This window comes from Callorhinchus milii, unplaced genomic scaffold (assembly GCF_018977255.1).
Source record: "Callorhinchus milii isolate IMCB2004 unplaced genomic scaffold, IMCB_Cmil_1.0 Scaffold2, whole genome shotgun sequence".
NCBI lineage: Eukaryota > Metazoa > Chordata > Chondrichthyes > Chimaeriformes > Callorhinchidae > Callorhinchus > Callorhinchus milii.
This window is the reverse complement of record NW_024704743.1, coordinates 46,022,412-46,035,662: the sequence shown is the minus strand read 5'-3', so window position 1 is coordinate 46,035,662 and position 13,251 is coordinate 46,022,412. Positions and strand designations below refer to the sequence as shown.

General features: G+C 52.9%; 1 protein-coding gene across 1 annotated transcript in view; it reads right to left on the bottom strand.

Moving 5' to 3' along the window:
- Positions 1-7,457, bottom strand: part of LOC103171707 (zinc finger CW-type PWWP domain protein 2) — a gene marked incomplete at its 5' end in the record, with an annotated part of 32,061 nt that extends 24,604 nt beyond the window's left edge. Inside the window, one exon of the mRNA XM_042346663.1 lies at positions 7,390-7,457. Coding sequence (XP_042202597.1) covers positions 7,390-7,457 — 68 coding nt within the window. The remainder of the gene's footprint in view (positions 1-7,389) is intronic.
- Positions 7,458-13,251: the final 5,794 nt, after the last annotated feature.

Genomic DNA, 13,251 nt, shown 5'->3' with positions numbered 1-13,251 from the left:
GGGGCCGGGGGACGTGAGGGGCCGGGGGGACGTGAGGGGCCGGGGGGGACGTGAGGGGTTGGGGGGTACGTGAGGGGTTGGGGGGGACATGAGGGGCCGGGGGGACGTGAGGGGCCGGGGGACGTGAGGGGCCGGGGGACGTGAGGGGTTGGGGGTACGTGAGGGGCCGGGGGGACGTGAGGGGCCGGGGGACGTGAGGGGTTGGGGGTACGTGAGGGGCCGGGGGGACGTGAGGGGCCGGGGGGACGTGAGGGGTTGGGGGGACGTGAGGGGCCGGGGGGACGTGAGGGGCCGGGGGGACGTGAGGGGCCGGGGGACGTGAGGGGCCGGGGGGACGTGAGGGGCCGGGGGACGTGAGGGCCGGGGGACGTGAGGGGCCGGGGGGACGTGAGGGGCCGGGGGGACGTGAGAGGTTCGGGGGGACGTGAGGGGCCGGGGGACGTGAGGGGCCGGGGGACGTGAGGGGTTGGGGGGGACGTGAGGGGTTGGGGGGACGTGAGGGGTTGGGGGGACGTGAGGGGTTGGGGGTACGTGAGGGGTTGGGGGGTACGTGAGGGGTTGGGGGGTATGGGGTTGGGGGGTACGTGAGGGGCCGGGGGGACGTGAGGGGTTGGGGGATATGGGGTTGGGGGCAAAGTGTGTACGTAGATCTGGTGGGTGAGTGATGTGGGCAGTGCTGAGGGTCCTGTGTGTATCTGGTGTGTGTGTGGGGGTTGGAGGTATGTAGTAACTGTGTGAGGGTGTGTGAGTGTAGTAACTGTGTGAGGGTGTGTGAGTGTAGTAACTGTGTGAGGGTGTGTGAGTGTAGTAACTGTGCGAGGGTGTGTGAGTGTAGTAACTGTGTGAGGGTGTGTGAGTGTAGTAACTGTGCGAGGGTGTGTGAGTGTAGTAACTGTGTGAGGTGTGTGAGTGTAGTAACTGTGTGAGGGTGTGTGAGTGTAGTAACTGTGTGAGGGTGTGTGAGTGTAGTAACTGTGCGAGGGTGTGTGTTTGTAGTGACTGTGTGTGTGCGTAGTGACTGTGTAAAGGGGTGTGTGCAGTGACAGTGTGGGAGGGATGAAGTGACTGTATGTGGGGGGGTGTGAAGTGACTGTGTGAGGGGGTGTAGTGACTGTGTGAGGGGGGAGTGTAGTGACTGTGTGGGGGCGGTGTAGTGACTGTGTTGGGGGGGTGCAATGACTGTGTGGTGGGGGGCTGTAGTGACTGTGTGTGGGTTGGGTGTAGTGACTGTGTGTGGGTGGGAGGATGTAGTGACAGTGTGGGGTGGGGGGTTTAGAGACTGTGTGGGGGGAGGGAGGGTGGTGTAGTGACTGTGCGGGTGGTGTAGTGACTGTGTGTGCGGGTGGTGTAGTGACTGTGTGGGGGGAGGTGTAGTGACAGTGTGGGGGGGAGTGTAGTGACTGTGTGGGGGCGGTGTAGTGACTGTGTGGGGGGCGTGTAGTGACCTTGGGGGGCGTGTAGTGACTGTGTGGGGGGGTATAGTGACTGTGGGGGGTGGTGTAGTGACTGTGTGGGGTGTGTAGTGACTGTGTGGGGGGAGTGTAGTGACTGCGGTGGTGGTGTAGTGACTGTGTGTGGGTTGGGTGTAGTGACTGTGTGGGGGGCGTGTAGTGACCTTGGGGGCGTGTAGTGACTGTGTGGGGGGTATAGTGACTGTGGGGGTGGTGTAGTGACTGTGTGGGGGGTGTAGTGACTGTGTGGGGGGGGTGTAGTGACTGTGTGCGGTGGTGTAGTGACTGTGTGCGCGGGGGTGTAGTGACTGTGCGGTGGTGTAGTGACTGTGGGCGGTGGTGTAGTGACTGTGTGTGGGGGGGGTGTAGTGACTGTGTGGAAGGAGGTGTGGTGACTGTGTGGGGGTGTGTCGTTACTGTGTGTGTAGGGGGGTGTAGTGACTGCGTGTGGGGGGGTGTAGTGACTGTGTGGGGGGGGTGTAGTGACTGTGTGGGGGGTGTAGTGACTGTGTGGGGGAGTATAGTGACTGTGGTGGGTGAGTGTAGTGACTGTGTGGGGATGTGTAGTGACTGTGTGAGGGAGGGGTGTAGTGACTGTGTGGGGGGTGTAGTGACTGCGTGAGGGGTGTAGTGACTCTGTGTGGGGTGTAGTGACTGTGTGAGGGAGGGGTGTAGTGACTGTGTGGTAGGGTTGTAGTGACTGTGTGGAGGGGTTGTAGTGACTGTGTGGGAGTGTAGTGACTGTGTGGGGGAGTGTAGTGACTGTGGGGGTGTTGTAGTGACTGCGTGTGGGGGGTGTAGTGACTGAGCGGGGGTGTAGTGACTGTGTGTGGGGGGGTGTAGTGACTGTGTGGGGGGGTGTCGTGACTGTGTGTGGGTTGGGTGTAGTGACTGTGTGTGGGTGGGGGGTTTAGAGACTGTGTGGGGGAGGGAGGGTGGTGTAGTGACGTGTGTGGGGGTGTAGTGACTGTGTGGGGAGAGGTGTAGTGACAGTGGGGGTGTGTAGTGACTGTGTGAGGGAGGGATGTAGTGACTGTGTGGGGGGCAGTGACTGTGTGGGGGGGTGTAGTGACTGTGTGGGGGGGTGTAGTGACTGTGTGGGGGTGTGTAGTGACTGTGTGAGGGAGGGATGTAGTGACTGTGTGGGGGGTGTAGTGACTGTGTGGGTGTAGTGACTGTGTGGGGGGGTAGTGACTGTTGGGGGAGGGGTGTAGTGACTGTGGTGGGGGGGTGTAGTGACTGTGAGGGAGGGGTGTAGTGACTGTGTGGAGGGGTTATAGTGACTGTGGGTGCGAGGGGCGTGTAGTGACTGTGTGGGGGGTGTAGTGATTGTGTGGGGGGGAGTGTAGTGACTGTGGGGGTGGTGTAGTGACTGTGTGTGGGGGGGGGTGTAGTGACTGTGCGGGGGGTGTAGTGACTGTGTGTGGGGGGGGTGTAGTGACTGTGCGTGGGGTGTAGTGACTGTGTGTGGGGGGTGTAGTGACTGTGTGGAAGGGGGTGTAGTGACTGTGTGGGGAGGGGTGTAGTGACTCTGTGGGGTGTAGTGACTGTGTTGGGGGGGTGTAGTGACTCTGTGGGGGGGTGTAGTGACTGTGTTGGGGGGGTAGTGACTGTGTGGGGGGGTGTAGTGACTGTGTTGGGGGGGTGTAGTGACTGTGTGGGGGGGTTGTAGTGACTGTGTGAGGGGGTATATAGTGACTGTGGGGGGTGTATTGACTGTGTGGGGGGTGTGTAGTGACTGTGTGAGAGAGGAGTGGGTTGTAGTGACTGTGTGGGGGGGGAGTGTAGTGACTGTGTGTGGGAGTGTAGTGACTGTGGGGGAGGGGTGTAGTGACTGTGTGGGGTGTAGTGACTGTGGGGGTTGTTGTGACTGTGGGGTGTAGTGACTGTGTGGGGGCTGTAGTGACTGTGTGGGGGGGTGTAGTGACTGTGTGGGGTGTAGTGACTGTGTGGGGAAGGGGTGTAGTGATTGTGTGGAGGGGTTGTAGTGACTGTGGGTGCGAGGGGCGTGTAGTGACTGTGTGGGGGGGAGTGTAGTGACTGTGGGGGTGGTGTAGTGGACTGTGTGGTGGGGGGGGTGTAGTGACTGTGTGGGGGAGTGTAGTGACTGTGGGGGGGAGTGTAGTGACTGTGGGGGTGGTGTAGTGACTGTGTGTGGGGGGGGTGTAGTGACTGTGTGGAAGGAGGTGTGGTGACTGTGTGGGGGTGTGTCGTTACTGTGTTGTAGGGGGGTGTAGTGACTGTGTGGGGGGGTGTAGTGACTGTGTGGGGGGGTGTAGTGACTGTGTGGGGGGGTATAGTGACTGTGGGGGGTGGTGTAGTGACTGTGTGGGGATGTGTAGTGACTGTGTGAGGGAGGGGTTGTAGTGACTGTGTGGGGGGGGAGTGTAGTGACTGTGTGGTGGGGGGTGTAGTGACTGTGTGGGGGTATAGTGACTGTGGGGGGGTGGTGTAGTGGACTGTGTGGGGATGTGTAGTGACTGTGTGAGGGAGGGGTGTAGTGAACTGTGTGGGGGGTGTAGTGACTGCGTGAGGGGTGTAGTGACTCTGTGTGGGGTGTAGTGACTGTGTGAGGGAGGGGTGTAGTGACTGTGTGGTAGGGTTGTAGTGACTGTGTGGAGGGGTTGTAGTGTCTGTGTGGGGGGTGTAGTGATTCTGTGGGGGGGAATGTAGTGACTGTGGGGGTGTTGTAGTGACTGCGTGTGGGGGGGTGTAGTGACTGAGCGGGGTGTAGTGACTGTGTGTGGGGGGGTGTAGTGACTGTGTGGGGGGGTGTCGTGACTGTGTGTGGGTTGGTGTAGTGACTGTGTGTGGGTGGGGGATGTAGTGACTGTGTGTGGGTGGGGGGTTTAGAGACTGTGTGGGGGGAGGGAGGGTGGTGTAGTGACTGTGTGTGGGGGTGTAGTGACTGTGTGGGGAGAGGTGTAGTGACAGTGTGTGTGGGGGGGTGCAGTGACTGCTGTGTGGGGGGGTGAGTGGACTGTGTGGGGGGGTGTAGTGACTGTGTGAGGGAGGGGTGTAGTGACTGTGTGGGGGGTGTAGTGACTGTGTGGGGTGTAGTGACTGTGTGGGGGGGTGTAGTGACTGTGTGAGGGAGGGGTGTAGTGACTGTGTTGTGTGTGTGAGTGTGTGGAGGTGATTGCTGTGTGTGTGTGTGAGAGTGTGTGGAGGTGATTGCTGTGTGTGTGTGTGAGTGTGTGGAGGTGATTGCTGTGTGTGTGTGAGAGTGTGGAGGTGATTGCTGTGTGTGTGTGTGAGTGTGTGTGGAGGTGATTGCTGTGTGTGTGTGAGAGTGTGGAGGTGATTGCTGTGTGTGTGTGTGAGTGTGTGTGGAGGTGATTGCTGTGTGTGTGTGGAGGTGATTGCTGTGTGTGTGTGTGTGTGTGTGAGTGTGTGGAGGTGATTGCTGTGTGTGAGTGTGTGGAGGTGATTGCTGTGTGTGTGTGTGTGAGAGTGTGTGTGGAGGTGATTGCTGTGTGTGTGATGTGTGGAGGTGATTGCTGTGTGTTGTGTGTGTGTGGAGGTGATTGCTGTGTGTGTGTGTGTGGGAGGTGATTGCTGTGTGTGTGTGAGTAGTTGTGGAGGTGATTGCTGTGTGTGTGTGTGAGTGTGTGGAGGTGATTGCTGTGTGTGTGTGTGTGGAGGTGATTGCTGTGTGTGTGTGTGTGTGTGTGGAGGTGATTGCTGTGTGTGTGTGTGTGTGGAGGTGATTGCTGTGTGAGTGTGTGTGGAGGTGATTGCTGTGTGTGTGAGTGTGTGGAGGTGATTGCTGTGTGTGTGTGGAGGTGATTGCTGTGTGTGTGTGTGAGTGTGTGGAGGTGATTGCTGTGTGTGTGTGTGTGAGTGTGTGTGGAGGTGATTGCTGTGTGTGTGTGTGTGTGGAGGTGATTGCTGTGTGTGTGTGTGTGTGTGGAGGTGATTGCTGTGTGTGTGTGTGTGTGTGTGGAGGTGATTGCTGTGTGTGTGAGTGTGTGGAGGTGATTGCTGTGTGTGAGTGTGTGTGGAGGTGATTGCTGTGTGTGTGTGTGTGAGTGATGTGGGAGTGCTGAGGGTCTGTGTGTGATTGGTGTGTGTGTGGAGGTGTTGTGTGTGTAGTGTAAATGTGTGAGTGTGTGGAGTGATAGACTGTGTGGGAGTGTGTGGAGTGTGAACTGTGTGGTGTGTGAGTAGATGTGCGAGTGTGTGATTAGTACTGTGTGTAGGGTGTGTGAGTAGAATGTGGAGGTGTGTGTGTTGTAGTGGTGTGTGTGTGCGTAGGTGATCTGTGTAAAGTGTGGTGTGTGTGAGTGTGGGAGGGATATGCTGTGATGTGTGTGGGTGTGAAGTGCTGTGTGAGGTGTTGCTGTGTAGTGTGTGTGAGGGTGTGGAGTGATGACTGTGTGGTGTGTGATGTGTGTAGTAACTGTGCGAGGGTGTGTGAGTGTAGTAACTGTGTGAGGGTGTGTAGTGTAGTTGTGCGAGGGTGTTGTTGTAGTGATGTGTGTGTGCGTGTGATGTGTAAAGGGGGTGTGAGTGACAGTGTGGGAGGTGATAAGTGACTGTTGTGGGGGGTGTGAAGTGACTGTGTGTGGGGGTGTAGTGACTGTGTGAGGGGGGAGTGTAGTGACTGTGTGGGGGGGGGTGTAGTGACTGTGTTGAGGGGGGTGATGACTGTGTGTGGGGCTGTAGTGACTGTGTGTGGGTGGGTGTAGTGACTGTGTGTGGGTGGGAGGATGTAGTGACTGTGTGGGGAGAGTGTAGTGGACTGTGTGTGAGTGCGGGTGGTATAGTGACTGTGGAGGAGGTGTAGTGACTGTGGAGGAGGTGTAGTGACTGTGGAGGAGGTGTAGTGACTGTGTGGGGGAGGTGTAGTGACTGTGTGGAGGAGGTGTAGTGACTGTGGAGGAATGTAGTGACTGTGGAGGAGGTGTAGTGACTGTGGAGGAGCTGTAGTGACTGTGTGGAGGAGGTGTAGTGACTGTGGAGGAGGTGTAGTGACTGTGTGGAGGTGTAGTGACTGTGTGGAGGAGGTGTAGTGACTGTGTGAGGAGGTGTAGTGACTGTGGAGGAGGTGTAGTGACTGTGGAGGAGGTGTAGTGACTGTGTGGGGGGTGTAGTGACTGTGTGGGGGGTGTAGTGACTGTGTGGGAGGTGTAGTGACTGTGTGGAGGAGGTGTAGTGACTGTGGAGGAGTGTAGTGACTGTGGAGGAGGTGTAGTGACTGTGGAGGGGTGTAGTGACTGTGGAGGAGGTGTAGCGACTGTGTGGAGGAGGTGTAGTGACTGTGTGGAGGAGGTGTAGTGACTGTGTGGAGGAGGTGTAGTGACTGTGGAGGAGTGTAGTGACTGTGGAGGAGGTGTAGTGACTGTGGAGGAGGTGTAGTGACTGTGGGGGGGTGTAGTGACTGTGGGGAGGTGTAGTGACTGTGTGGGGGGTGTAGTGACTGTGTGGAGGAGGTGTAGTGACTGTGTGGGGGTGTAGTGACTGTGGAGGAGGTGTAGTGACTGTGGGGGGTGTAGTGACTGTGGGAGGAGGTGTAGTGACTGTGGGTGAGGAGGTGTAGTGACTGTGGGGGAGGTGTAGTGACTGTGGGGGGTGTAGTGACTGTGCGGAGGGGTGTAGTGACTGTGGGGAGGTGTAGTGACTGTGTGGGGAGGTGTAGTGACTGTGGGGAGGTGTAGTGACTGTGGAGGAGGTGTAGTGACTGTGTGAGGAGGTGTAGTGACTGTGTGGGGGGTGTAGTGACTGTGGAGGAGGTGTAGTGACTGTGTGGAGGAGGTGTAGTGACTGTGGAGGAGGTGTAGTGACTGTGGAGGAGGTGTAGTGACTGTGGAGGAGGTGTAGTGACTGTGGAGGAGTGTAGTGACTGTGGAGGAGGTGTAGTGACTGTGGAGGAGGTGTAGTGACTGTGGAGGAGTGTAGTGACTGTGGAGGAGTGTAGTGACTGTGTTCGTCTCACTTTCGGTTCTCGACAATTCCCGCCGCACCAGAGCAGCGCGCGCAGCCCCGAGACACGTGACCGACAGTGTGGAGGTGAGTGTGTGAGTGTGTGTGGAGGTGATTTGTGGTGTGTGTGTGTGTGTGAGTGTGTGTGGAGGTGATTGCTGTGTGTGTTGTGTGTGAGTGTGTGTGGAGGTGATTGCTGTGTGTGTGTGTTGTGTGTGGAGGTGATTGCTGTGTGTGTGTGTGTGGTGTGTGGAGGTGATTGCTGTGTGTGTGTGTGTGGTGTGGAGTGTGTGAGGTGATTGCTGTGTGTGTGTGAGTGAGTGTGGAGGTGATTGCTGTGTTGTGAGTGTGTGTGAAGGTGATTGCTGTGTGTGTGGAGTGGGGTGATTGCTGTGTGTGTGTGTGATGTGTGTGGAGGTGATTGCTGTGTGTGTGGTGTGTGGAGGTGATTGCTGTTGTGTGAGGTGTGAGTGTGCTGTGTGTGGTGTGTGGAGGTGATTGCTTGTGTGTGTGTGTGTAGAGTGTGTGGAGGTGATTGCTGTGTGGTGTGTGTGTGGAGGTGATTGCTGTGTGTGTGTGTGTGTGTGGAGGTGATTACTGTGTGTGTGTGAGTGTGTGGAGGTGATTGCTGTGTGTGTGTGAGTGTGTGTGTGTGGAGGTGATTGCTGTGTGTGTGTGAGTGTGTGGAGGTGATTGCTGTGTGTGTGGTGTGTGGAGTGACTGTGTGTGGAGGTGATTGCTGTGTGTGTGTGTGTGTGTGTGTGGAGGTGATTGCTTGTGTGTTGTGTGTGGAGGTGATTGCTGTGTGATGTGTGTGGAGGTGATTGCTGTTGTGTGTGAGTGTGTGGAGGTGATTGCTGTGTGTGTGTGGAGGTGATGCGTGTTGCTGTGGGTGAGTGCTGTGTGTGTGTGTGAGTGTGTGGAGGTGATTGCTGTGTGTGTGTGTGTGTGTGTGGAGGTGATTGCTGTGTGTGTGTGTGTGGAGGTGATTGCTGTGTGTGTGTGTGTGTGTGGAGGTGATTGCTGTGTGTGTGTGTGTGTGTGTGTGGAGGTGATTGCTGTGTGTGTGAGTGTGTGGAGGTGATTGCTGTGTGTGTGTGTGTGTGTGGAGGTGATTGCTGTGTGTGTGTGTGTGTGAGTGTGTGGAGGTGATTGCTGTGTGTGTGTGTGTGTGGAGGTGATTGCTGTGTGTGTGTGTGTGAGTGTGTGGAGGTGATTGCTGTGTGTGTGAGTGTGTGGAGGTGATTGCTGTGTGTGTGTGTGAGTGTGTGGAGGTGATTGCTGTGTGTGTGTGTGAGTGTGTGTGGAGGTGATTGCTGTGTGTGTGTGTGTGTGTGTGGAGGTGATTGCTGTGTGTGTGTGTGTGTGTGTGTGTGTGGAGGTGATTGCTGTGTGTGTGTGTGAGTGTGTGGAGGTGATTGCTGTGTGTGTGTGTGTGTGGAGGTGATTGCTGTGTGTGTGTGAGTGTGTGTGAGGTGATTGGTGTGTGTGTGAGTGTGTGAGGTGTGTGTGTGTGTGTGTGTGTGAGTGTGTGTGGAGGTGATTGCTGTGTGTGTGAGTGTGTGTGGAGGTGATTGCTGTGTGTGTGTGAGTGTGTGGAGGTGATTGCTGTGTGTGTGTGAGTGTGTGTGTGGAGGTGATTGCTGTGTGTGTGTGAGTGTGTGGAGGTGATTGCTGTGTGTGTGTGTGTGAGTGTGTGTGGAGGTGATTGCTGTGTGTGTGTGAGTGTGTGGAGGTGATTGCTGTGTGTGTGTGAGTGTGTGGAGGTGAGTGCTGTGTGTGTGTGTGTGAGTGTGTGGAGGTGATTGCTGTGTGTGTGTGTGTGAGTGTGTGGAGGTGATTGCTGTGTGTAGTGTGTGAGGTGTGTGTGTGTGTGTGTGTGTGAGTGTGTGGAGGTGATTGCTGTGTGTGTGTGTGTGAGTGTGTGGAGGTGATTGCTGTGTGTGTGTGTGTGAGTGTGTGGAGGTGATTGCTGTGTGTGTGTGTGTGTGTGGAGGTGATTGCTGTGTGTGTGAGTGTGTGTGGAGGTGATTGCTGTGTGTGTGTGTGTGTGTGTGTGGAGGTGATTGCTGTGTGTGTGTGTGTGTGGAGGTGATTGCTGTGTGTGTGTGAGTGTGTGGAGGTGAGTGCTGTGTGTGTGTGTGTGAGTGTGTGTGGAGGTGATTGCTGTGTGTGTGTGTGTGTGAGTGTGTGTGGAGGTGATTGCTGTGTGTGTGTGAGTGTGTGTGGAGGTGATTGCTGTGTGTGTGTGAGTGTGTGGAGGTGATTGCTGTGTGTGTGTGTGTGAGTGTGTGTGTGGAGGTGATTGCTGTGTGTGTGTGAGTGTGTGGAGGTGATTGCTGTGTGTGTGTGTGTGTGTGGAGGTGATTGCTGTGTGTGTGAGTGTGTGTGGAGGTGATTGCTGTGTGTGTGTGTGTGTGTGTGGAGGTGATTGCTGTGTGTGTGTGTGTGTTGATGTGTGTGTGTGAGTGTGTGGAGGTGATTGCTGTGTGTGTGTGTGAGTGTGTGTGGAGGTGATTGCTGTGTGTGTGTGTGAGTGTGTGTGGAGGTGATTGCTGTGTGTGTGTGAGTGTGTGTGGAGGTGATTGCTGTGTGTGTGTGTGTGTGAGTGTGTGGAGGTGATTGCTGTGTGTGTGTGTGTGAGTGTGTGTGGAGGTGATTGCTGTGTGTGTGTGAGTGTGTGGAGGTGATTGCTGTGTGTGTGAGTGTGTGGAGGTGAGTGCTGTGTGTGTGAGTGTGTGGAGGTGATTGCTGTGTGTGTGTGTGAGTGTGTGGAGGTGATTGCTGTGTGTGTGTGTGAGTGTGTGGAGGTGATTGCTGTGTGTGTGTGTGAGTGTGTGGAGGTGATTGCTGTGTGTGTGTGAGTGTGTGGAGGTGATTGCTGTGTGTGTGTGTGTGTGAGTGTGTGTGGAGGTGATTGCTGTGTGTGTGAGTGTGTGTGGAGGTGATTGCTGTGTGTGTGTGAGTGTGTGGAGGTGATTGCTGTGTGTGTGAGTGTGTGTGGAGGTGATTGCTGTGTGTGTGTGTGTGTGTGAGTGTGTGGAGGTGATTGCTGTGTGTGTGTGTGTGAGTGTGTGGAGGTGATTGCTGTGTGTGTGTGTGTGTGAGTGTGTGTGGAGGTGATTGCTGTGTGTGTGAGTGTGTGTGGAGGTGATTGCTGTGTGTGTGTGTGTGTGTGGTGTGTGGAGGTGATTGCTGTGTGTGTGTGTGTGGAGGTGATTGCTGTGTGTGTGTGAGTGTGTGGAGGTGATTGCTGTGTGTGTGTGAGTGTGTGTGGAGGTGATTGCTGTGTGTGTGTGTGAGTGTGTGGAGGTGATTGCTGTGTGTGTGTGTGTGTGTGAGTGTGTGTGGAGGTGATTGCTGTGTGAGTGTGTGAGTGTGTGTGGAGGTGATTGCTGTGTGTGTGTGTGTGAGTGTGTGGAGGTGATTGCTGTGTGTGAGTGTGTGAGTGTGTGTGGAGGTGATTGCTGTGTGTGTGTGAAGGGCTTTTCTTGCTGTGTGTGTGGATATGTGCTGTTGGGAGTGTATGGGGGAGTGGAGCTGCTTATTGTGGGTTTGTGGCTGTCAATGAAGAGAGAGGAGAATAACCAGAGCCCTCGAAGAGATATGATCCCCTCTCCTGTTGAGTGACCTCCAGCACTCATTGCCAATACTCACAATTTGTGCCGATCAAACAAAATGTCAAGGTTCCAGACTTGGATATACTGCCCTCGGACACTGATACGAATCAATAATTGGGACTGATGCCCCTTGTATTATAGAATCAATACCCGCAAGTTCCCTTATCTCATTTAAACAACACAGTTTAATTGTTATTAATTGCAAAAGTTAATTGTTAATTCATACAATTCATTTTATTGAAACTTGCAGTGTTGATACCATTCAGTTTTCTACCAGCTGTGTGTGGTCGCCTGGTGGGGGAGAAGCAAGGCAAGGTCATGATACCCTCTACTGTTGAGTGACCTGCCAACACTCATTGCCAATACTCTCAAATAAACAGTGGCCACTCGTGTTTTTATTTGCTTGCATCCAAACCAAACCAGAGTGCCACGCATTCTACCGATACATGGACGTTCCAGAGATTTTTTTTGGGAATGGAGTGCACATGTTTTCCCCGGAGAAACACATCCTGCTTACCTAACTCCAGAAAGGACTTGGTGCAGGTTAGCAAGAGCCAAGGCCTGGGGACCCAGAGTGTGCGTTGGGGTACTGCTGGAGTCTAACCAGTTAAAACTGCACGGTTTGCCACTGAGGCCATTGCCTGACAAGTTTTCCCGCTGCTTGTTTAGCTCAGCTCAGCCTACCTGTTAGGGGTTTGGCTTGTAGGGTTAACGGGGAGACGAGTGGGAAGAGTCCCTGACCCAGGTACTGGTCTGCTCTTCCAAGTCCTGCCGATGAATTAGGCCGCTGTGCTATCGCCAGCAGTGACCTGGAGTTTTGCAGATTCACTTGGGCTCAGGAACCTGACTACCTCATTTTTTAGATAATTTTTTCCCTAAAAAAGTAGCAACAACAAAAAGACACACATTTGCAATTAAACAAAAAGATACACAATTGCAATTTAAAAAAAATAATAACTGGAATTTTGTTTTAATTTTCAGAATAGAAATGGCCACTAGACGTCTAGCTAAAGTTCTTTCAAATTTCAAGTCTCAAGCTTGCTCTATTTTCTTGTCACATCAATGTAGGTGTTTTCAGAAATGAAAAGATTTTTAAAAACTTTTTAGACTAATTTGTTTGTAAATACCAATTGACAGTGAATCTCTGCAATCCTTTTTGGTCAGCTGCATTTCTGACACATGCGGAAACCCATCACCAGACTCTCTAAACCAAACTGCTGAGAGCTCCACATGTGCATGGATGTGGAAATGTAGGTTATCATTATGAACAGACAGCTTGATTGCAGAACTAGCTGACAAGCATGATCTTTGAGTGAAGTATTTTTCTCAATTTCAAACTACTGCACATGCAGTTAATTACTATAATTGGATTATAATTTTAAAGATTTAAATATTTTTGTGCAATTGAAAATAATATTTGCTTTGTTGCATTGGCTTCAATCAGCATTATGAATTGATGCCAATGGTACCTCTGGGGCCTCTGGTGCCAATGACCTCACAGACTCATTGGATAGAATGACTCCTTTATCAGTGATACCAATTATAATGAACTGCTTTTGTAAATTTAGTCTTTTTCAAGATGTCAGCATCAAGAAGAGATGTCAGTGGTGAGAGTGAAGCATATTTTATACCACAGATGATTATGCCATTGATACTATTGTAATTTCTCAATTTCTCACATCAGCCAAAGTAGAACATTGTTTATCTGCATGGCAAATATACGCATTTTCATTCATTCATATCAGACCTGAATGCAAAAGTGGACGCAGGGCTGCAAAGCTCTCTGCATGAGGGACGCTATATAAATGCAAGGTTCTTTTTGTTGCAAAATATTGGCAAAAACACAAATCTTTTTGCATCAGGATTCTGTTTTCTAAATCATAAATACTGGGTTCCACTCAAGTAGGAGATTGTAAACGCTATGATTTTTATTTTAAAAATTGTACACAGTGCTGGTACACATGATTCTGCTACAAAGTACTTAACTGAATAATCTCCACAGATTCATTTTTGTAACAACAAATTGTAGTCTAAATTAATAGAACAAGTATACTTGTTTTCCAAAACATTCTTGTCAAATGATCGTTTAATAAAGACACCATTTGTCTTCCAATTATCTCGGATGTTTGGCTTTTATATCGGTAAACATTGATTGAGCTGCTCCTTAACAACCACGATAAGACTCAGCTCATTACTGTTTTCTTTCTGAAACGTAAAACAACTTATTTTAAATGCTAAAAGATGCGAAAGGCAAG